This window comes from Kwoniella botswanensis, chromosome 1, assembly GCF_036426115.1.
Source record: "Kwoniella botswanensis chromosome 1, complete sequence".
Lineage (NCBI taxonomy): Eukaryota > Fungi > Basidiomycota > Tremellomycetes > Tremellales > Cryptococcaceae > Kwoniella > Kwoniella botswanensis.
This window is the reverse complement of record NC_088599.1, coordinates 9,106,967-9,130,011: the sequence shown is the minus strand read 5'-3', so window position 1 is coordinate 9,130,011 and position 23,045 is coordinate 9,106,967. Positions and strand designations below refer to the sequence as shown.

Here is a 23,045-nt window from a genome sequence, read left to right as displayed (position 1 = left end):
TCGTAAATCCGAGCTCGTTTGGTCCACACCGCTTCATCATTACGTACAATCTGTAGCCGCCTACGTAGTGGCATCAAGCGGACTCGTCATCTCACGTTTATCCGCTTCCTCTCAAGATGTTTCGGTCAACAACAACAGAGTAAACCCTGAGTTGAACCAGAATGCAATGGGCAAGGTCACTCTTTCTTGACGTTTTTTATATAACAATTGCAGTGATCAGACAATAAACCGGTCGGAAGTAGATACATGAACACCGGACCAGCCAATATTCCAATCCGGGCCACTCTTTCCCGCACCGGCGGTGAGTGCGGCTAAGGATCAACATGCTTGAATCGGAACCGGTCCGCCGGCTTTCCCTGAACATTTAGGGGCAGGAAGGGGGAAAAATTCGTGAGAGACGTCAGACGGCACAGCGATTCAGCCAAAAGTTTTCGTGTTTCCCAGTATTTCGGGCGAGAAGAAGAATTGGGAAATACCGATGATTCACGATCACCCTAAATTACTTGTTCTGTTCTTGTTCTCACTCTTCATCGAGAGAGGGTGTTGAAGGTGGAGCACTTGGAAGCGACTTCGGACCCCCAACCGGGGCGTTATGTTTTTGAGGGGTGAAAGAGGGATGCAAAGATGTTATAAAAGGCCAACGGTCCTTGTGTCGAATTGCCCGCGTTTCCCCCTCTGTCTCCAATCTTCAACTACTCAGAACTTATCTGCAAAATACGATGTCTACATACGATAACCAACAACACGAGGGGATAACCAAGACGACGGAGAAGACTCACGACGAACATGTTGAGGATTCCATTGCTGGCGATCTCGAGAAGGGCAAGGACCTGAACTCTGGTAATGCCGAACACTCCGATTTAGGTGCAGCGTGGCTCGCCGAATATACGGGACCTAGAAACGAGATTACCGATGAGGAGAATAACGCGGTGCGAAAGAGGATCGATGCCTTTTTACTTCCCATGTATGTGTACTGTAGAAACGCAAGAATCGGATCAGGTCATAGATGCTGATAAGGTTGGATAGGATTTTCATCATTTACTTCACCCAGCAACTCGATAAATCATCATTATCCTTCGCCTCTGTATTCGGACTGAAGACCGATGCTCATTTAGAGTGAGTATTCCCCATATCTGGATCGATCAGCAGTCTGGCTGACTTGATATGTAGAGGACAGCAATATTCGTGGCTCAGTAGTTTGGTCTACTTTGCACAACTTGTGTTCCAACCTTGTGAGTAGAAGTCATTCATCATTGAAGATGGAATCAAGGCTGATTATTATCACAGTATCCGTATATGCTCTCGTAAAAGTAGGTTCGACATCAGGTAGTGAATCTGACGATAGTCACTGACTCGGCTTCTCTGTTAGCTCCCCGTCAATATCTGGATCTGTTTCTGTTTCTTCGGCTGGGGTGCATCCCTCTGTATCATGTCTGCTTTCACCAGTTTTGCTGGTTTGGCCGTATGGCGATTCATACTTGGTGCATTCGAGGCGTCCATCTCGCCAAGTATGTTAGTAGTCGTATCGATGTGGTGGACTCGACGGGAACAGCCTTTAAGAAACAAGTGAGGTCATTCAGCCATATCATACAATGCCTACTGTGGCCTCGTACTTGTACTGATTCTGAGTCGCTATAGTATTTGGTACTCTGCCAACGGTATGGCTACCATCCTCGGTAGTTTGATCACATACGGTCTGGGTCAAGCAAATACATCGTTGCACCCTTACCAACTCATCTTCATGGTATGTGGTTTGATGTGAGTGACCAATTCTTCGAGGGGAAAAGGCGTCGTGAGCTGACAGTTTTCTTACGTATTCAGTGCCGTTGTATTGTCTGTCCCTTGTTTCTTCCTTTTCCCTGGACACCCAACCAAAGCTAGATGGCTCAACGATCACCAAAAGTACGTTTCGCTGGAACGAATCAGATTGAACAACACTGGTACCCAAAGTACAAGTGAGTGGGTACCCTATATCAAAGATATAGAAGAATGGGGCTTACCAATTATGCTCTCTATAGCATTCAAATGGTCGCAAGTCAGAGAATGTGTCTTAGACCCTAAAACTTGGTTCTGTGTTGTCAATGGTGAGTCTGGGAGATCCGACCTCGTAACCAAATTACGACTGACGGATTGCTTTTATGACAGTCTTCTGTATCTCCCTCGTCAGCGGTGGTATCACTACCTTTGGTCCATTGATCCTACAAGGTTTCGGTCTCAGTACTTTCGACACCATCCTATACAACATGATCCCTGGAGCCATAGGTATCGTCTCCAACATCTTGTGAGTATCATTATAATACACATCACCCGTTTCAAGAAGCAAAAGTGATGTTGAATTGTTGACCATTGCTATATCTTCCTTTTATCAGATCCGCTCTCGCTGTGACTTACACTAAGCGAAAGTTCCCCGTCTTACTTGTTGCTTCTGCCTTCCCTCTCGCCGCTGCTGCTGCGTTGTATGCTCTACCCCGAGGTGCCGAACACAAATCGAAACTGTTGGGTGTCTACTTCATTCTCCAGGTCTATCAATGTATCAGTCCTCTCTTCTTCAGTTGGCAGTGAGTCGGTCGTTCAATCTCCAATGTCAAAATGTGCTTATTGACGTATTCTTGACAGATTCGCCAATACTGCGGGTCACACCAAGAAAACCACTACAACCGGTATGCTCTTTGTTGGTTTGAGTGTTGGGAACATCGTTGGTCCTCGTAAGTATCATCGTTCTAGCAGATTCGAGGTACTCAGGGGCTGATCCATATCTCTATCATAGAATTGTACAAATCAACCGAAGCACCTTATTATCACACCGGTCTTACTGGAAATCTGATCGTTCTCGGTATAATGTTCGGACTCATCATCTGTCAAGGACTGTATCTCCACATGTTGAACAAGCGGAATATCAAACGAAGAATCGCCAGTGGAAAGACCGGTGCTCATATCGATCTATCACTTGAGAACTCCTCCAAATGGCAAGAACTTCGAGCGAAACAGAGAGCCGGTCAAGTTGCAGATGGACAACTTGAGGGTGAAGGAGCTTACAACGATCAAGCTTTCATGGATTTGTAAGTGTTCATGTATCTGTATGCGATATAGGATTATGTCGAAACTGACAATTTCCACGCAGAACCGATCTTCAAAATGAGGATTTCATTTACTCCTTGTAATGCATTTCAACCTACAATGCCGCAGAGCATCCAGGTGTTCTTTCCCATTCCCTTGTTGCCTCTTCAAATACCAAATATCGTCATAGTTGACTTATATAGAATGTAGACGTATGTATCGCATGATAACTCTATTCATAACTGTTCCAGTAATCGTCATAGCAGATGAGCCCTACAGTGTAAACTCACGGGCGATGACCGCATAGTGCCAACCCTCGAAGGAGACTTACGGACCGATTTGCTGGAATCTGCGTGGGAAGGGTCAAACGTGGCTAATAAGCTTAACCATTAACTAATCACGTTATCATGCTTAGCAAAGAACACCCATACTCTTATCGGCACTCGATTTGCGCCTGGTTGCGATTCAGAAACTTAGTATCAAAACCGTGTCATTTCAATCCAGGGATACCACATACCTCGTCATTCTGGTCCTACAGGAGTATCATATGAGGTCAGGTAGTACGCAGCGATGACGTCGAAATACGACTTGTAATCTACTTGATTCGATTGGCTGTTTAACACCTACAATCTCATACTATATATTTATTAGATATACAACTCGATTTAGAATGGACATCGCCCACTACTTTCCCCTTTTTTTGTATTATACAATTCTCAGCTGCTGTGGATCACAAAGCATCAAATACAAGTAATCCAATCACACAATGGCCGCGTTCATCCAACAAACATTAGAGAAAGTACCCGGTGTCGACCCTCGGCCCCTTCAACGATCACAGTTCTTCTCGGGCCTTAACGAAGGTCCAGCTGCTACTGCCTCTCGAATCGCTGGTCTAGTCTCAGAAAGCCATGCGCAAGATAACTCACCATACTATACTTCAAACTTTGGACAACTCTTACCTGATTCAGGTCATCCGTTGAATGTCGGTGGGATCCCATATCAAGGTGATGCGTTGCTTCTTGAGAAACAACAGGCATTCGATAGATCAAAATTACAAGAGAGGATCGTTCATCCTGCCGGATGGGCAGCTTTCGGTACGTAACACAAAAATTCTCATATTGTACCTATAATGCAATATTGTACTGGACTGGACTGTACGTAAGATCGATACTGACTTTTAGTTGGGACTGTAGGTAAATTCACTGTGACCAAGGACGTATCAAAGTTCACCAAAGCAAGTTTCCTCAGCAGCGTAGGAAAATCTACCCCGATCTTCTGTCGATTGAGTACTGTCACCTATGGTGTTAGTTGATTATACAGTGTCACATCATTAAGGGTGCTACTTACATTTTGTATATTGTGCTGTATCGTAGAGAGAATATCCTGATGCGGCTCGTAACCCGAGAGGGTTCGCTGTGAAATTCTATACCGATGTGAGTGAATCTGCCCTTTCCTACTGTACTATAGATATATGGCTGACAATCACGCAGGAAGGAAATTACGATATGGTTGGACTCAATTGGCCTGTCTTTTTCGTTCGAGATCCTTTCCAAGGTATGTCCGACTTTTATAGGGTCTGTGATCATCGTTAACACACCCGCCTTCAGGTCCTGATAATATCAGATCGCAACAAAGAAATCCTCAAAACTTCTTATTGGATTTTAGTGAGTACCATGTCTTCACAATAGCAATGCAAGGCCTTCAATACTATGATCGTCGCTGACAATGCACCATTTGATAGACGCGTGGTTCGATTTCCTCGCAAATGTACCAGAATCCCAACATGCTGGTATGATGTTACTTTCCGACCATGCCACTCCAGATGGTAATCATTTCTCTGCTTATGGGTGAGTCCTATGAGCTGCATGATCTAGTTCGGACATGCAACCTATTGTGATATGCTAATCAGTATTGTATATCAGATGTCATACTTTCAAATGGGTTAACGCTGAAGGAAGCTTCGTCTATGTCAAGGTAAGCGGCATCAAAGATAGATGTGGTAGTCATGGTACAGTATGAGTTGACTCTTGTGCAAAGTACCATTTCCGTCCTCATCATGGGGCTAAACAATTCGACTTCGACCAAACTCTCATGACTCAAGGTGTTGATCCCGATTACTCTAAACGACAACTCTACGAGACACTCAAGAACGGTGGCACATACAAATGGACCATGATGATACAAGTGAATAGTCGCAACTCACTCAGGTCTGTCGTTGTCGAACATTCCCATGCTGATTCTTCTATTAGGTCATGACCCCTGAGGAAGCCTCGCAAACCAACTTCGATCCATTCGACGTTACCAAGATCTGGCCTCGAGGTGGGTCGTTTCACCTAATCTCCGCATAACTCGAATTATGTGCAATAGCTGATATCTTTGAGAAGGACAATTCCCAATGCAAGAAGTAGGCGAGATTGAATTGAACAGAAATCCAGAAGACTACCATCGAGATGTCGAGCAAGCTGCCTTCTCCCCCGGTTCGTTGGTCCCCGGTATTGAACTTTCACCAGATACTCTGCTCAACTGGCGAGCTTTCTTGTAAGTCATGGGAGTCAATTTCAAATACCATCTTCACGTATTGATAATCATTCACCAAATTTAGCTATCGAGACGCTCAGTACACTCGACTGCAAAGTGCCAACATCCACCAGGTAAGCGTTTGAAGAAATACACATTGGATCTTACATTATATGCTGATGAATTTGTAACAGATTCCCGTCAACTGTCCTTGTGTGTATCCCTTCCCACTAAAAACCCCCTTACAATTGCGACTAGTACTGATCTTATACTTCCTCAGTCCTTTCGAAATTCCACTCGCCCGACAATTACTGGGGATCCATGCGAGTCGATGGTGACGCAGCGAGAAAGCCTACCTACGTGAGTTGATTTGTCCAAAGCAAACATGACTACAATTGTTTGTCTTGACTTCGCTTTGCTTCGTATGGGTGCTGTCGCTGATACTGATAATGATAACCGACAGTTCCCTAACAGTTATCAGTCCACTAATCCCAGCTCTCGAGCACCAACGTTCGCTGGCAAGTCCGTTGCGGAGGTTCCACACCAAGCTGCGTCGAACATCGTCTCAAGACAAAGTCACTGGCAACATGAAGGTGAACCTACAGAGTACGATCAAGTTAGAGAACTCTATACTAGAGTTATGACTGATACTCAAAGAGAACATCTTCATTCTAATACTGCCAAGTTGCTCAAAGTGAGTCGAGCTCGTGACTTGTGATGGTGGTATGAAACACGCGGAAAAGGGTATTGACGCAAGGTCTTGTTTGCTGTCTATTGTACTGTAGTTCGCCGATACCATTGTCCAACATAAGTATCTGGTTCAACAATGTGCTATATCCCCTCGATACGCTCAAGCAATCTACGATCTCCTCCCTGCTGATCAACAATCTAAACTTGATATCGAAAAGATTGGACAAGAAGCTTCCACAGCTCATTTAGTAGGTAAGGATTTAAGCTTCAAGAGCAAAGATGGAAGAAGTTTCATGGGGATGCCAATCCCCCATGCCAACTAGGTTGATATCGTCTGTAAGAATTTAGAATGCTCAGGAAAACTCATGAATCGAATTGTCAAGATCATCTGCGTGTCGCTCAAGTCTTGCTAGGGTGCAAGGCTTGATAAAATAATTGAGATAATTCATATACATCACTGACGACTATTGAATTTATACATACTATTCGACAGAACCACAAAAACAGACTGAGAACTCAATCATGGAAGTGCCATCAACTCCTTCATTACCACTCAAATGCTCTACCTCGATACCTCTCCGGCATCTCTCTTCCATTCGCTTCATAAATCATCCCCACCGCACCATCCCATTGTTTCCTTCCATTCCCTTTAAACAACCTATATTGAGCAGGCGAATTAACACCTCTTACCAATAACCCATACAATTCTCTATTGTACCACCAGAACTTCCATGCCTTCCAACCCCATCCTCCCAGGTACTCATTCACGCTAGTTCCAGCCACATCATTCAAGAACGATTCGAAATCTCTCGCAATAGTCGGTCCAGTCCTGAATGTCCTCCAACGCTTTACCAATCTTACATTAGCTTGATAATTACCTTCACACCATTCATCCACTTCTTCTTTACTTTGCGGCAATTTGTTGGTGAAATTGAGGTTACCAGCGAAAACTTGAGTGATAGCTTGAGAGATGAGATCGCTATTTGGATGAATGGCGAAACTAAATCCTTTACATGGACCAATAAATGCTAGGGAATCGATGAATTGCGGATGAAAGATATTCTGATATAATCTAGGATACAACAATCCATTTGAATGTTTTAAATTTTCCCATTCTTTCGGTTGATGAATCGTTGGATTAGCTTCAGGTGACAAATTCGAATAATCAAAATATGCGCCAGTACAGAATATCACCACATCCACCTCAGTATGCACTTCCTGACCATTAAAATCCTCAGTGATAAATCCATTAGGTGTGAATGATTTTATACCGTTCAAGGGGATTACATCGCCAGATGTGAATTTATCAATGATATGATCGTTAATCACTCCCCAGGTGTTTTTGAATGCCGGTGCAGGAAGTAATCTCCATTCGGGTTTGAGATTCGGATAGACCTTAAGCATGTTGGAGACCATCACTTTGTTGGGGATGTAATCGCCCAGCCATGGGATGTGCTTGTCGAAGAATGTCGTGAGCGAGCTGAGTTGACGGGTGACTTTGGTGTCGAATGCCTTTCCGTCAACTATACGAGGACACTAGGAAGGGCGTAATAATAGGATCAACATGAATATCAACCAGACCTCCTACGACATCCAGCTGAGATTGGAATGATAGTGATGAATATACTTACTATCCTCACACCTGATCGATGTGACATGTAAACCTCTTTGGCGACTCCCGCCAAGTCCACAGCAGTGTCACAAGCAGTGTATGACATTCCGACTACCACCACCCTCTTGCCAGCATACTCCTCGGGGCTATACGAGTGAGTATGGTCATATTCATCAGCATCCTTGATTCCTTCCCTATGCTTCGTCTTGTAGTTACTGATGGATCATGACTGAACTGCGGTGGACGATGGGTACAAAAACAAGGTGAACTCACCCTTTGTATTCCTTTCCCATAACGAATACCCCTTTAAAATCCGCTTCTCCCTTATACTTAGGCTTATAGCTCCTCTCCCATGGTCCAGTACATACGACCACCTTATCGAACCTTTCAACTATATCCTTTTCATGCGAGGTATAATGAACGTTCCATGCTTGACCATCCTGGGATCGCTCTAACAGGGTGATGATGATACCCAGTCGCATGTATTGGAGAAGGTCAAAATGATTCACATAATCTTGGAGATTAGAGTAGATATCTGATGCGCGAGGGTAGGTAGGGACATCTGTAAGAGAATGGATTGTTTGAGATATGAGTAGGCACCTTGATGGATAGGTTGGATGCAATGGAATTGCTTACCATCGTTGAATGGGAAGTCCGTGTAATGACCCTGTACAGTGCGTCTACCCCATCAGCTCCTTCACGTTCAAACTATCGACAATGTGATATCTGATGAGGTGATCTTGACCCACAAAGTACTTGGAAGTATTAGCTATCGTGTCTATTATCACATATCGCATTCAGCTTGATTCCCCTTGTCATACTCATCCTGTCCAGATGGATCAACTCACTCTTCGGAACGGAGATCTGTTCCTTATCCTCGGTATACCTCCATAATCCACCATAGTAATCATTACGTTCAAATCCAACCACTTGGAAACCTTCTTCCACTAGGTTTTTGACCTGGACGATACCTGATATACCTAATGATGGAACCAAAGAGCAAGGTAAGCTAAGATCAGCGGTGGTATACCATGGGAAGTACGATCTTATAAGCCACCCACCCAGTCCTAACACTGCTACTCTACCTTTCGAGCTGTTGTCATGCTGTTGACCGGATGTCATGATGTCTCGTAGGTGCTACACTTGAGAGGTAGGGTCATGTTAATGTAAAGATCAGAAGACATACATACAAAGGCGATATGTATATAGCATAGTGATCTACGGCGATACGGCCATGCTGATGAGGTTCCGTTTCCCGTGTGGGAGTGTGTGGGAGTGAGTATGCTGCACCCGAGATAGATCCGATAAAGATCTCAAACGTATAGCCCTCCTTTGAGAGTCTGTGTCCACAAGTTGGATCTGGATCCGTTGTTATGGCATTCCCCATGAGGCTGTACAAATCATACAGCACTCGTAGAGTACATGATTTCATACGACCTGTAGAATTGAGATTACGATTGCTGGATATCGATTCCTGTATCAGTGCAAGGCTCCCCCTTATCTCGGAGATATGCAAGATCTCGGACCGACCTGCTCAGACTGTGCACAGCATTCCTGCTTTTCACTCGAGTCCACGTCTTGTCCTAGCCAGTGGTTTGTAACCGCTCTTGGCGGTGCCAAGTGTGTCATCGATAGTACCGTTAAGCATGTTCCCCGCGGCCGGAATGGAACAGTACTTACTTATCATGCCGAGATCATCATATCCTGTATGCTGATGTCATTCCATGTTTAGACTCATTCTTGCACCGGTTATTGACGATGATAACTTTGGATTCGGTCATGTCGATCCTGCTTGTCATCATTCAAACATGTATCATACATGAAAAGAAGACGATGTGGGGCGCTGACATCTGCACAGGCTTGTAACCCCTTCGCTAGTACGATAACTGGGATTACACGATAAACACCAACTATAATTACTCGTTTATATCATGGCAGCCTCTATAGGGTCTTTTATCCCCGTCCCATTCTCCGAGACTACCGTCGCCCTACTCAAAGCAGGACCTGCACAACCTCTTCAACCTGTCTCACCCTCGATAGGAGTGTCCTCTGAACATGTAGCCGGTGGACCTACTGGATTGGTCTTGCAGTCTGATCCATTCGATAACAACGGAGTAAGTTTTCTCTATGGAAATTGGGATCGTGTCTCGTTTCGTGAAGTAGAAAGGGACGGGGAGCTTATCCACATCGACGGTTGTAGGAAGACTTCCTGATTCGAGACTTGGAAGAGAAAGTAAGATTAGTCTGTAGGACCAATACAGCTTCTGGCAAACACGGTAAAGGTGAGTTTTTAACATCATATTACCCTATATCGAGTCACCTACTCACTGAAGCTTCGGCTCGTCCTGATTCGGTCATGCCAATACATACATAGTCATCACCGACATCGACGGCAATATCCTCATTTCACTCAAAACAAAGATCTCCATATCAAAATCCTATGTAGGCGAGGATGGTGATGGGAAAGAGGTTTTGAAAGTGAAAAAGAAATTTGCTCGTGAGTGTCATGTGTCATTACCCCATTGAGATTCAGTATACTGTAATATGAATGACCATTTCTAATTGAAATTGGATGATCTCCAGTTGGATCAGCGTTCGAAGCATCATTCCACGATGCCCTATCATCCAAATCGAAATCTATTCAACTCCGGGGTGATTTCTGGTTAGGTTCAGCAGATATACTAGTAGTCAGCGGACCATTGATAGCTCAGTTCTCGAGGAGGACAGTGGATAGTCAAGGGTTAAATCCGAATAAAGAAACTGTGAGCCCTGTCTTGAGGTGATATCGCAATATCCATCTCATCCACTGCTGTATGCACACCATATCCGTTTGACATTTTGACAGTGCTGACTCATACTTATAATTTTATAGTACATTGTCAACGTTGCTCCTGGAGTGGATCTCGCTTTGATAACTGCGATTTGTATATGTTTCGAACAAGCCTCCAAAGAGAAATTACTACAGCAACAGATAGCCGAGTCGAAGAATGGCTCTCAACGGAGATCATAGTTGACAGTGTTAGGAGATACACCTTATTCTCAGAACAGGGACAATCGATTGACGTAGAAGAAGAAGGGAAAGGAAAGGGAAAGAAAACATCTTCTGATATATCTTGGTAGCAACAACCTGTAGCGCATGTAGCATACAAATGCCTTTGCCTTCCTTCCACTTTCCACTACTGTCTTTCGCCTGACAACAACTGATAGAGAGACCACACTCCTTCTACCACTCGGACCAAAAAGAAGAAGTAGTAACTACAGCACCCGGGATTCCCAAGTGGTCCCCCACCTTGGTACTGACCAAGCGATAGGCAACTTAAGCTTCCCAGAGCGGACGGGATGGGGCGTTTTATACCTTCTATGGCCGTAGATGAAGACATGGGCTTGTGTATGCTTCTATATCGCTTTGGATCTGGCCCAAGGGAAGATGTGGATAACACATTTTGAGTAAAATAGTGGTTACTTCACCTTGAGTGTGGTGTGTGGGATGATATTCACATTCTCCGAATGCCAGATTACAAAGCAGAGTGTATCTCATACATGAGTGTCCTGTTACAATGTTACAATTTTTACAACGAAAATACTGTAAAAATGGACGAGACAGAACGATAGATGAAGAATAACAACCCTTCATCAGCTTTTATTACGACAACCACTTTATCTATCTCTGTTTTATACCCTGCTACAAATTTCACGTTCAATCCCAAACCCAAATACAGATAATGTCCATCCAACGTCAATGTCCTGTCCTCATCATATTTGATTCTAAGTTATACGACCTTGATTCATCCAGACTTACATCCCATCTTCAGTTTCTTCTCCTTCACTACCCTTCAATCCCTCTTTCCCTTTCTGTTGGTTTTCCCTAGCTTGTCTTCTAGCCCATATCGCTCTCCCTACTCTACTTTCATTCCTCCTATTTAACCTCGCACTCAACCAGTTCCCACATTCTACCAACTTGTCCAGATCTATACCCGTCTCATAACCCAATTTATGTAGTGCATATACAACATCTTCCGTTGGGACATTGCCTGTCGCTCCGGGGGAGTATGGACATCCGCCTAAGCCAGCTAGGGAGGAGTCGATTGAAGTGAGGTTGTAGGGTAGTAAGGAGAGGATGGAGGAGAGGGCGAGGGAGAAAGTGTCGTGGCACTGTACAGGCAATTCAAGAATATGGTCAAGTTGTTGATCGGAGAGTAGGGTAATGTTGAATAATGAGTGTTGTCATTGTCAGCAAGCAATGCACACCATACCGAACATGGAAAAGGGGGATATTGTACGCACATGAGCCTGAAATTCATAACAATTGACTGAATCAGCATTTACTCTAATCACCTTTTTAATCAAACGTATACACTCACAGCCACCCGAGTCATATCCATTCCTCTCCTCTCACATTCCCTCCAAACCCTCCTCCAAGATTCTGGATCACCTTCACCGGTAGTATCGCCCAGGCTGATCTCGTAACATCCCATATCTATCAGTTTCAAAGCCACGTCCACAACGTCTTCGGGAGGTGTCGGACCAGAATAGGGACATGTGATGACGCATGAGACGTATCCTCGTACTCTGTATCCCAACGATCTGGCTTTGGTGATCACGGGCGGTAGCGAAGAGAGGATCTTGGACAAGGGAGCGTGATTGTTGGCCTGGGAGAATGCCTGGAAGAGTATTCAGATGTGGATTAGCTTTCTGATTAGGTTCATAACTACATGAGAATACCAAGCAGCGTAATATTCCTCTCCGAGATTCGGATCTTATCTTCGATGGGATTCTCGGGTCCCATATGGAAAGTGCAGTAGATAGCATGATCCACTCACCTCAGTGGCAGAGACAAACACAGCCACCTCATCCGTCAATCGCCCACCACCATTTGCTGAATGCTGTTCCTGAAGATTGATCAGGTTATCCAATCCTTTCATGTTGGGGATAAGCACTGGGAAATGGACCTGACTCGCTGAAGCGGGTATGACCGTACTATCTATGATATGTTTGAGGGATGATGGTCCTGCAATTGGAATTGAGCTTGTTTCTTCGGGAGTCTGAGGTCGTGTGGAAGGAGGTGAAGGGAATGGCAATGGGAGTGATCGACCGGTGAGAGGTGGGAGTAGTGGTAGGAGTTTTGGTGTATCTGCCATCTGATAGATATGAATCCGCATAAATCAGCTTAGCTCAGTAAGGAGAATCCAGCTAACCAGGAAGCTGGTATCTGACTGACCTGCGGTACCCAATCTCCCCTGACAAAACTTCCCACTTCTATATTCCTCACTCCAGCTTCTAACAACCTTTCTACCAATTCTCGTTTCAGCTCAGTGGGGACAGCCGGACCAGGTAGGTTTTGCAATCCGTCTCTGGCGGAGACTTCGACGATTCTATCGAGTTCAGATTGTCAGTAAAGGTATAAAGATCATGAACAGTTCCATCTTCACCTGCTTCTAGACCCCTTCAATATCATCAAACGGATTATATATGTGTCAAGCAATTCTTGTAGAATCAAGAGGATGTAACAAACCGAAGACCCTATACTCACCTGATGAATCTCCCTCTACCTTCAGATTTCGTCTTTAGCTCCCTCGAGATCATCCTCTCCTCAGCCTGCAGCACCTTACTATTGAACTCCTCTGTCCTCTCTCCCAGCTCAGGCGAAGGGGAGGGGTAAACCCCAGTGGATCGGAATCGTTTCGTCATACTGCTTGAATGGGGTAGCTGGCTACCGGGTAAAGGTGAGAAGTGAGGTGAGGGTGTTCGGACGTTGAAGCAAGATGAAGAGGTCGATAACAACTTCCTTGAGGATGGAAGGGGGATTGTTGGCGGAGATGTAGGGTGAGATGTTACAAAGGAGGTCAAAGTTGGAGTTGACGTAGAGAGGGATCTACCTCTACCTCTGACACCTCCTACTTCACTTTCCATCGTGTTAGTAGAGCTGATAGATCTTCTGTTTGTATGTGAGATAGAGGAATATACACAGCTTCGGGAGTGACGTGGGAGAGGGACGGGGAGTACGACTCGAATGTAATTGCGGGAAGGTATAGATTTGAGATATGACATTGAATTGAATTCAGTGCGGGTTTAGGCTTGTGAATTGCTTGAGTTATTCGATAATTGATGGTGCTGTATATATTTCTTTCCTATCACATCTCGATAGGATGATATGGTCGATAGTCCAGTTGTCGGTCTGTATATGCTCAGGTGGGTGATGAGCAAAGGTGTCATGGACGAGAAGGAGAGGGGATGTGACATGATGAATGTGTCAGCTGGATGGATGACGGGAATTGGACCACTTGACTGTCCCGGTAACCGCATTATCCGGATTACTAATCCCTTCATGACACTCGATTACAAATGGTTTCTAATCAACTGAGGACAGCTCAATGCCCGATTACAGAATTGTGATTCAGACAATTTCCACCCTGTCCCCTGACTAAACTCACTAACATGTATAACATGTATGGTCTATGAACGTATGATAATGTCAACTTGGTCAAACAGGACACTATGGTCAATCAGAGGACTCACTTCACTCAGTGTGAACAATGGACGAAGCAAGTTCCAACCAATCTTCGAGCTTGTACAGGAAGGATAGTGGGTCGATGACAATAGTGGCACTAACTGAATATGAGGTGTACTGTAGTATTACCATTCTGACTGAGGTACTGACGCCTGACCAGTGTGATTCGACTACTGAATTCTTGCTTATATAATATCAAGTCATAGTCGACCGATTAGTCAAGCCCGGTTTTGTTGGATGTATTGTCCTCACAAAGAGATTACTTGGCAAATTCGACTAGGCGGGTAAGGTATATAATCGTTAAGTACGATGGTACAGAGATGTTATTCATAAGTTTGCTCTCTACTACTTGCACTTTCCACTAGCTTACCATCCTCTAATTACATCATTCCAACTTCGCCCACTGTCTTTACTCAATACATCACGCTCTTCATGGTACTACCCTAACTTATATACCCCACAAACGCATCCATAACGCAGTGATCTATTCTCCCAACAGTTTTACTTCAATTTTGATTTTCGTTTGCTTTACAAAATGCAAATACCAACTTCAGCCTTGTTCATACTTCTCTTCTCCCTCACTTCAGTGGTAGAAGCTAAATACCATCCGCCGTCAACCGCTTCGCCAGATTATCAGAAATGCAAACATGGTGTTGATTCCGTGAGTAAAGCTTCTACGCCTCATGAAAAGTTATTCTTTCCCATCATCCCGTACCATGATCTATGATTGTAGCGTGTACACCAGATTGCTCATAGGACTTGTATACCGGTAGGACCCATCCTGTATTCCAATCGTGTCAGACGACTCAGTCTCCAACATCCGCGACTCCAAAGGACGTTTCTTATTGTTGAATGAGAAACATCCAGAATTGAAATCATATATAAAACAACAGACCAAATCACCTTACATGACTCCAACCGCTACGATCACAAGCGTGGTCACACCTACTACTCCTCAAGCTCCTGCGTTGATCGCTCCTGAGTTATCCACCGGCACTCTCGCTCCTACGGCGATGGCAACGAGGGATGATAATGAAGGAGATATGAAATTTGGTGGAGCTAGTTCATGGGGTAAACCATTTCTTGTCAGATCCGAAGAATCGGGACCTGGAGTCGACACTAAGATTATGATGAAAAGGGATACCAATCATTTTAGTATACCTTCCATCCCATTCTTAGGAGGTGGAAGTGGAAATGGATTATTCAGTTTTGCATCGCAACCTCAACCTCAAATCGACCAAATCGATTCAGCTAGTCTTGGTGACGGTGCTCCAACCCAAGCTCAAGCTCAGGCCGATTTGATTGGCAATCTGAAATTCGGTTATGGCGGAGGATGGGGTAGACCATGGAAGAGGTCACCCAATCCGAATCCTGAACCTAAAAATTGTTTAGAGGAAACTGCCATTTTATCAACTGCCACAGAGACTGCGACAGCTACTATCACCCAAGTGCAGATCCAGACTGCGACTATCACTACTACGCCCACATCTACGACCAGTACTACCGATGTAGAGGATAATACGGGTAGTGCGAAGTGGGGATTCGGAGGAGGATGGGGAAGACCTTTCGTCAGGTCGAGCTCGGATTCCACCCAACAAGTCTCAGAAGGACCATCATCCGAAGAGACTGGGAATATGAAATTCGGATATGGAGGTGGATGGGGTAGGCCATGGAAAAGACAAGGTCCGATTGATGGAGTAACATCATCATCATCAAGTATGACTATGACGACTACTATGCCTCAGGAGGATGTGGGAAACAAGAAATTTGGTTATGGAGGTGGATGGGGCAGACCCTGGTAGAAAGGAAGGAAGAGGACATGCTTGTCGCTCTGCTTCATATGTTTCTGCAATTCCCAAGATGCTGGACAATGGAGTTTCAGGATTGGGTGGATGTACGGATGTTACTGTATTTTGGTTCTTTATCTTGTTCGAATTGAGTTTCTAGCCATATCTGTTTCTGTACTATACCCATGAATATGATATACTGTATACTGTATACTGTGAACATATGGAGTTGTGTTAGTACACGATGTCCTTTCGCCTGGTCATTGATCTCCGATTCAATTGAAATAGAATACTGTATGTCCAGATTCTTATGTGCAAGATGCTAAGCCAACATGAACGCATTCGCTATAACAATTATTTTCATTCACATATATCGAGGATATGATATAAAAGCGAAAAACGAAAGTGAAAAGTATAAGAAAAAGTATACATCTTGATTCAACATTGATCGAAGATGGAGTGAAAGAAATGGATCTGTATGTTTATATAGAAATTGAATGGAAAATGATGGAAGACATGAACTTTGTTTCTTTTTCTTGAGATGCCTTTCATCCCCTGATCCCATCGTGCATTCCTCTCTCTCCTCCTTCGTCTCGTGAGCTATGGCATGGTTGTAATATGCTTGGAAGAGGTGAACGAATTGTAATTGAAAGAGGGAAAGTGAATGGTTTCTCTAGTAACCTCCGACCTCTGTGATATAGTAGATAAATGTCAGATCATAATCAATTTAACTGATCGAGTGAATACGAATACGGGGAATCCAAGGATGGATGAGTTCGAAGACCTGAAATTTACTCACGTTCCAGAAGAACTTCAATGGAATCACCATCTTCGAGATCGAGATCGTTGGCAGTTTGATCATCCAGAATTCGTTGACCGTCGAAGAGTAATCTGAGCGAGTTGGAAGCAGATTCAGATCAGACCATGATTTGGGAACGTAAAATTGACGATGGGACTATTCGACATTGTCACTCACCTAATGGCGGCAACATCGGTACCAACTCGATCAGCGTAAGCCGACTAAAGAGATTTTAACCAAAAGCTGACATCAGCTACTTGCTCTTCGACAAGCCGTCGACTTGGACTCTTTTACACAACTCACCTTCAGTTTGTTCAACTTGGTCGTCTTCTTAATCTTGAAGAATACCTCATCACCGTTAGTAGAGACGATCTTGATGTTAAGGGTGTTTGGGTCTGACGTAAATACCAATAGATATCGTCAGCGGCGAACTCAATTAAATATAGTATTTTCATCTGTGTTCTTCGACTTTCCCTCTTCTTCTCCCAGATGCTTCTGACTATTTGACAGGAGATGAGATGGGAATGGGGAAGAGACCTCACCAGCTTCAGGCTTTGGCTTGGCTTCGGCGGGGGGAGCAGCGGGTGATCCGTTATCAGACATCTTGATGAAGGTGTAGTGGGATAGGTCAAGTAACCAGGTTGAAATTCGTTGAGTCTTGTAAGGATCTATTTCGACCGAAGAGGTGTTTCTGAAAGGCGGTGACTTCTTTCGCTCGAAGTGTGATGCGCTGCGAATTGAGCTGTAATTCGGTGATGTGATGGCGAAGAAGAGGAAGAGGAGGAAAGGTGCAGATGAATGAAAACATTAATGATCGCGTCGAGAGCATCCAGAAGCAGATTCAAGATTGAATCATCCACACGGAATTAGGCACGCTGCGGATGAGAACCGGTTGTACGCCTAAATCTTCGCATATATGGGTGGTTCAAATAAGTGTCACTCTGCGTATTGTGTTTGGGTTGTTGCGTTCTTGTTCCCTTATTCCCGTTTCATCAGCTCATGTTACCTCTACTCGCAACATTACATTTACCTGTACCACCCTGCATCACCGACGCGCTTGACTTGTCAAGACCACACCTCAACATCATCCACTCGGTCAACAAGGGAAATTCCATCGGTATCAACGCTGGATCCTGGCTCAATCCCTCTTCAGAGGTATAGTAAGCCAATAACAGGTAGTGTCAAAATTAACGCGTGCCAATTGAAAATCAAAATCAAGACCGACAACATCATATCTCCATCGCTCAGAACATTATATCCCGAAATACCCAAACCGGGTGAATCGTATCTGAGCGTCACTTCAAGGTGACATACCCTCTTCCAGCTATTTCTATCACATTGACCTATCGAGATAATAAGTAGAAATACAGATCAATCCGATATAGGATACATCCCATCTCCACCTGATTCAAGCTAGGTATGTCAACCCAGAATCTCCTTTCTACGCAAGTGAACTCTAGGACTGAATTTACCTCCTATCTTCTTCATAGCCCGCTCTTTGGCTCTAACCCACTCAAGGATGCCACGTAAATTACCTCCCCCTTCAGCCGTAGCACCTATCGAAACCCTTCTTCCTCCTTTACCACCTTCACCTATCATCCAGACTCTGCGGAAAGATTGGAGATGGGCAGCTATATCTCAGTTCATATGGACTTTCTCAGATGCCTTTGGTTTGGTAGACTGGGACATCGAGGTGAGTAAGGAGAACTTCCTTAGAGGGAACTATCATCACACCTGCGCATATCTTCCTTCTCAATGCTTTCAAAGAACATCTCAAGATTCATCTTGATTGTCTACCATCGTGCTGACAGGCAATTCCTGCCATAGGCCTTGGAAGCGGATCTCGACGGTGACGAGAAGGCTCTCATACCGACGTTGATAGCGAAGCTGTTATTCGCTTTGACATATAACAGGCAGATCAAGTAAGTAGTCCATCATTTACTCATCTGCAAGCTTGATCATTCGCCAAAACCACAGCTGATAACGTACACTGTCACAGCCGGGACAATGCATTTGAAAGTCTACGGAAGACATACGCAAAGCGTAAACCTGATTACAAATGTCTTTTAGGGACCGAGGAGGCTCCGGTAGAATGGGAAACTCTGGGACTGAGTCAAAAGGTGAGTTATCAGCTCATCATCCTTTCAAATGTTGGTTGCATCGAGAGCTTATACGGATGCTGCGGCGGTGCTGAAATGATAGGTACATATATTACATGAATTGTGTGAATGGCAGCTGGAGGATCCCGCTAGATTTAGAGGATTACTGAAATCAGAGGAAGAAGCCGTCTCATGGGTATGTCCGTCATACTCTATCCCGACCTTGGCAGGAAGGCAACGCTGATGAGATGCGATGTGCAGAGAGTGGAACCTGTAGGATGGGATAAAGATGGTAACACATTTTGGCTGTTTGACGGTAAGTAGCATCCACATTCACTACCAACCCTAACAACCTGTGTATGAATCCTAAAATCGTGATATTATATAGACAATCGATTATGGATTCAACGTCTACCACCACCACCACCTCGTCCGCTAAAGAAGAGTTCTCAGAAAGCCAAGAAAGCTGCCAAGAAATCACGACCTTCCGTTACCACTGCTACCTCCGCACCCAAAAAATCGCACAAAAGGCGAGAATTCACGCCTGAACCTTCCCTTACGCCTCCGCCCAAGGAAGAAGAAGCAATATTGAGTGGATCTAGTCGACGGAGGAAGTCTGTAAACTTCTATGGTAATCCCACACCTACCGCTCAAGCTTTGAAGCGCGGTGCGGCGTCGGCTGCTGGTCCTATCACCCCATCTAACGTTGGCGGAAGTGCGTCAAGGTCCACTCGATCAACAAGGAATAACCACGTAGAAGAGATTATAGAAAGTCCTTCAAAGGCTAAGAATACACCTTTACCACTTGGAACGAGAGTATCGAGGAGGTTGAGAAATGTGGATGATGAATGGCAACAAATCCCAGATGAATGGTTATCCACTCCTGCTAAGGCAACCACGAAGAAGGGAAAGGGAAAAGGGAAGGGGAAGAAGACAGATGGAGATGAAAGTGAATTGAGTGAATTGACCGATGAAGAGGAACATGAGAGGTCAGTTTTGGCCAGCGGAGCTAGGAAAGGGAAAGGAAAATCACCTACACCTAAAGAGGAACCAGCAGAACAGAAGGATCAGCAAGAGAAAATGGATGTGGATGAGAAGGAGGAGGATAATGCGGAGGAGATGGCAGTTGATCAGACAGAGGTAGAGAAGGTGGATAGGGAGCAGAATATCAATGTAGATGCAATTCAAGATGGGAAGGTGAACGGCGAAGTGAGTTGGCTTAACCTTTCTGATCGATGATCAATCTTGCATAAGCTGATTGGCAGTTTTAATGTAGAACCATAATACAGTTCCCCCTGCCGACGTCACGAATGGTCATGACGAGGTCGTCGAATCAGTAGCCGATATTTCGCATACTCAGGATACGGACCTAATTGCGAAGGTACAAGTAGACGGACAGCAGCAACAGCAGCTCTCGAGTGCGGGAGATGAAATCAAGGAGGGAGAAAGCAAGGAAGAAACTCTCGATGTAAACGGTGCAGCCTCCGGCAGCAACGACGAAGCGGTGAATGGCGGTGTGGCCGATGTAGTCGAGACGCGATCTGCACTAGAAATGGACAGTGTGGACGGTGGGACAGCTGTTGAGAAGAACGATGCCAATGGTCATACTTCTTCTCCTGGAGAGGCTGGTCAGATCCCACAGGAAGAAGAGGAAGTCAAAGTTGAGGAGGTGATCGAGAAGAAGAGCGATCTGTTGTTATCATGGGAAGAAGGTCGATCGCATATTCCATCGGACTTTGTAGAATGGGAAGCTGTGAGTTTTTGATTCGTTCATTTATTGATTGATTGATGGTGGATCCATCAAAGGCGTGTTTAAGGCCTGGCTAACAAAATGCGGTGTATGTGTTCGTGTTCGTGTTATAGGTGTGTGTGACTCTATACGAATGGCGTACATTCCCTGAGCAATTTGCCAAATCAAAAGATCCGGATGAAAGAGCTTTGTATGCTCTATTGACCGAAGAAGTTGGTCCTACCATCATTGGATTCTTAGTGGTAAGTGCATCTGATGTGACATCAATCACATCACATCGAAATCGTATATCATCTTCTCCTATTTACCTCTCCAGAGCGTATGTCATCAATGCTCATTGACTGACGGGTCTTTACTATGCGCGTACAGGCAAAAGAGCAAGAGCGTCTAAAACAAGAAGCGGTCAACAATCGAAAACGATCATCTAGAATTGCTACTCGAGAACTAGAGAGAGAGGAGATATTGAAAAGAGAAGCTGCAGAAAGGGAGATGGAAGAAAGGATGGAGAGGATACGAACCGAAGAACAGAGAAAACGGAGAGAAGAAGAAGAAGCTTTGGCCATTCAGCGAGCGAGGGAAGATAGATTGAAAGAAAGAGAAGAACGAGCTCTAGCTAGAGAGGAAGCCTTGTTGAAAAAGGCGGAAGAAGAAGCTAAAGAGAGGGAAAAGAGGGAAAGAAGAAGGGAGAAAAGAAAGCGAAGGAGGGAAGGTGAAGTGGTATCGGATGATTCAGATGATGAGGACATGAACGTCAATACGCCAAGAGATGATACGGGTACGGCAACGCCCAGTGAGAGATGGGAGTTGAATTGTGAGGTTTGTAAGAAGGTTGGATGGAATATTGTGAGTTATTTGATTGAATCGCCTGCTGATCTAGTGTGTTCTGCGCTGAAGCTGACCATTCATTTCTGATTAGGACGAAGACTTGGATCTAGTCTGCTGTGATGATTGCGGAAGATGGCAGCATACAGAATGCCATGATCGGTTGGATAGGAGGGAAGGTAGACCAAAGCGGAATTGGGATCAGGTGGATTTCAAGGTGAGTAAACCCTGTCTATCATCCTTGTCACCTGCTTTCAATACACGAAATCATCGAGCAAGTTGCTGATCTATTTGTATCACAGTGCAAAGATTGTCAACATCGAGCAGCACGTAAGAAACAGCGAGTGGAACATGCCATTCATCCTCCTCCTGTTCAATACCCTTTCCAAGCCAATGGTAATCCTCATCCATTGAGTCAATCGCATTCACCTTATCCTGTTTTACCTGGCTCCACACCTGGACCACACATTCGTCCCCCGATCGATCCCTCCAGACCACCCCCTCCCCCTTTAGGTCCAGGTGAATTCTACCTACCCTACCCTCATCCTCCGGCTAGAGAAGATAGACCAGTTGGATATGCGGTGTTTTATCCTCCCGGGCAACCATCGCCTTCTCGACCTGGACCTGGACCTGGGCCTGGGCATCAAGCTAGTCTATCTGATCAAGAGCGATACCACCAAGCTTCTCCAGCTCAGCGTTATCCAATAACACCTCAATCTGTTCCTCCACATCAACAGCAACAAGAGCAACCAAATGCTCAACAATATTCTTCTTCGCCCTCGAACTCTGGCCATCAGATTTCACCTCATCACCAGCAAGTGCCGCATTATCAGCCCCAGGGAAATCATGGACAGCATATCTCACCACCTCATGCAAGACTCCCTCAACAACAAGTCCAAAATGGACTGGTATCTTCCCCTTCTCGCGTAGCTTATCCACAGGTCCAACCTTCACCTTCGTCCCTTGTTCATGCGAATGCGGCTCATGGTATCACGCCTCCGTCAGCCAGTCGACAACAAGCTTCGCAGATATCTAATGGTTTACCAGTTACTGCTGGTACTGGTAATGTTCTACCGACACCTGAACCTTCTTGTGCCAGTCAACGACCTGCAGGCCCTCAAGTCTGATGAATCCCTAGTAATTGATCCGAGAGGTGAAGTCAATATCTAATCTGAAATAACTCATCTTTCTACTGCCAATGTTATTTTTTGGGATTTTAGTTATTCGTTGGTTTCATAAGTTGACATATAGCATTTAAACGTATACGTATATGTCGATGTTGAGAAGTTTTCATAAGCTTGTTCTTGTGATCGTGTCTTCACGATGAATAGATAGGTACATAGGTGTACAAGAAGAAGATATATGCATAAACTGATATCGATATTGTTATATATCGATGTTGAC

The 23,045-nt window shown here is 44.7% G+C and overlaps 8 protein-coding genes and 1 non-coding gene across 9 annotated transcripts; 5 read left to right on the top strand and 4 right to left on the bottom strand.

The window, feature by feature from the left end:
• Positions 1–719: 719 nt before the first annotated feature.
• Positions 720–3,161, top strand: L199_003434 (uncharacterized protein; the record flags this gene model as incomplete). The annotated part of the gene is made up of 13 exons (XM_064889166.1): positions 720–964; positions 1,027–1,116; positions 1,171–1,232; positions 1,288–1,310; positions 1,370–1,566; positions 1,639–1,758; positions 1,822–1,955; positions 2,019–2,084; positions 2,146–2,281; positions 2,370–2,558; positions 2,617–2,705; positions 2,768–3,059; positions 3,122–3,161. 13 exons carry the CDS (start codon positions 720–722, stop codon positions 3,159–3,161), a joined length of 1,683 nt encoding a protein of 560 aa, XP_064745238.1.
• A 662-nt stretch (positions 3,162–3,823) lies between these two features.
• Positions 3,824–6,587, top strand: L199_003433 (uncharacterized protein; the record flags this gene model as incomplete). Its single annotated transcript, XM_064889165.1, has 15 exons — positions 3,824–4,151; positions 4,251–4,360; positions 4,431–4,490; positions 4,548–4,611; positions 4,665–4,721; positions 4,799–4,904; positions 4,980–5,031; positions 5,095–5,241; positions 5,307–5,376; positions 5,442–5,595; positions 5,660–5,708; positions 5,769–5,787; positions 5,855–5,934; positions 6,038–6,268; positions 6,360–6,587. The coding sequence occupies 15 exons, from the start codon at positions 3,824–3,826 to the stop codon at positions 6,585–6,587; spliced, it is 1,755 nt and encodes a 584-aa protein (XP_064745237.1).
• Positions 6,588–6,810: 223 nt separating this feature from the next.
• Positions 6,811–8,998, bottom strand: L199_003432 (uncharacterized protein; the record flags this gene model as incomplete). The annotated part of the gene is made up of 7 exons (XM_064889164.1): positions 6,811–7,800; positions 7,896–8,022; positions 8,150–8,438; positions 8,513–8,543; positions 8,626–8,654; positions 8,725–8,856; positions 8,938–8,998. The coding sequence occupies 7 exons, from the start codon at positions 8,996–8,998 to the stop codon at positions 6,811–6,813; spliced, it is 1,659 nt and encodes a 552-aa protein (XP_064745236.1).
• An 809-nt stretch (positions 8,999–9,807) lies between these two features.
• Positions 9,808–10,886, top strand: L199_003431 (uncharacterized protein; the record flags this gene model as incomplete). Its single annotated transcript, XM_064889163.1, has 5 exons — positions 9,808–9,990; positions 10,077–10,158; positions 10,251–10,373; positions 10,460–10,638; positions 10,749–10,886. The coding sequence occupies 5 exons, from the start codon at positions 9,808–9,810 to the stop codon at positions 10,884–10,886; spliced, it is 705 nt and encodes a 234-aa protein (XP_064745235.1).
• A 243-nt stretch (positions 10,887–11,129) lies between these two features.
• Positions 11,130–11,245, bottom strand: L199_003430. The gene has a single exon (XR_010449959.1). It is a non-coding gene; the product is annotated as a 5S ribosomal RNA (ribosomal RNA).
• Positions 11,246–11,671: 426 nt separating this feature from the next.
• L199_003429 (uncharacterized protein) lies at positions 11,672–13,786 on the bottom strand (the record flags this gene model as incomplete). The annotated part of the gene is made up of 5 exons (XM_064889162.1): positions 11,672–12,028; positions 12,232–12,537; positions 12,697–13,014; positions 13,095–13,248; positions 13,407–13,786. 5 exons carry the CDS (start codon positions 13,784–13,786, stop codon positions 11,672–11,674), a joined length of 1,515 nt encoding a protein of 504 aa, XP_064745234.1.
• Positions 13,787–14,919: 1,133 nt separating this feature from the next.
• Positions 14,920–16,186, top strand: L199_003428 (uncharacterized protein; the record flags this gene model as incomplete). Its single annotated transcript, XM_064889161.1, has 2 exons — positions 14,920–15,045; positions 15,158–16,186. The coding sequence occupies 2 exons, from the start codon at positions 14,920–14,922 to the stop codon at positions 16,184–16,186; spliced, it is 1,155 nt and encodes a 384-aa protein (XP_064745233.1).
• A 658-nt stretch (positions 16,187–16,844) lies between these two features.
• On the bottom strand, positions 16,845–17,573 carry L199_003427 (uncharacterized protein; the record flags this gene model as incomplete). The annotated part of the gene is made up of 5 exons (XM_064889160.1): positions 16,845–16,861; positions 16,971–17,062; positions 17,148–17,191; positions 17,274–17,365; positions 17,513–17,573. The coding sequence occupies 5 exons, from the start codon at positions 17,571–17,573 to the stop codon at positions 16,845–16,847; spliced, it is 306 nt and encodes a 101-aa protein (XP_064745232.1).
• Positions 17,574–18,489: 916 nt separating this feature from the next.
• Positions 18,490–22,768, top strand: L199_003426 (uncharacterized protein; the record flags this gene model as incomplete). Its single annotated transcript, XM_064889159.1, has 11 exons — positions 18,490–18,663; positions 18,798–18,892; positions 18,970–19,090; positions 19,173–19,265; positions 19,331–19,385; positions 19,458–20,278; positions 20,346–20,822; positions 20,933–21,061; positions 21,189–21,662; positions 21,736–21,858; positions 21,944–22,768. 11 exons carry the CDS (start codon positions 18,490–18,492, stop codon positions 22,766–22,768), a joined length of 3,387 nt encoding a protein of 1,128 aa, XP_064745231.1.
• Between the last annotated feature and the right edge of the window lie 277 nt (positions 22,769–23,045).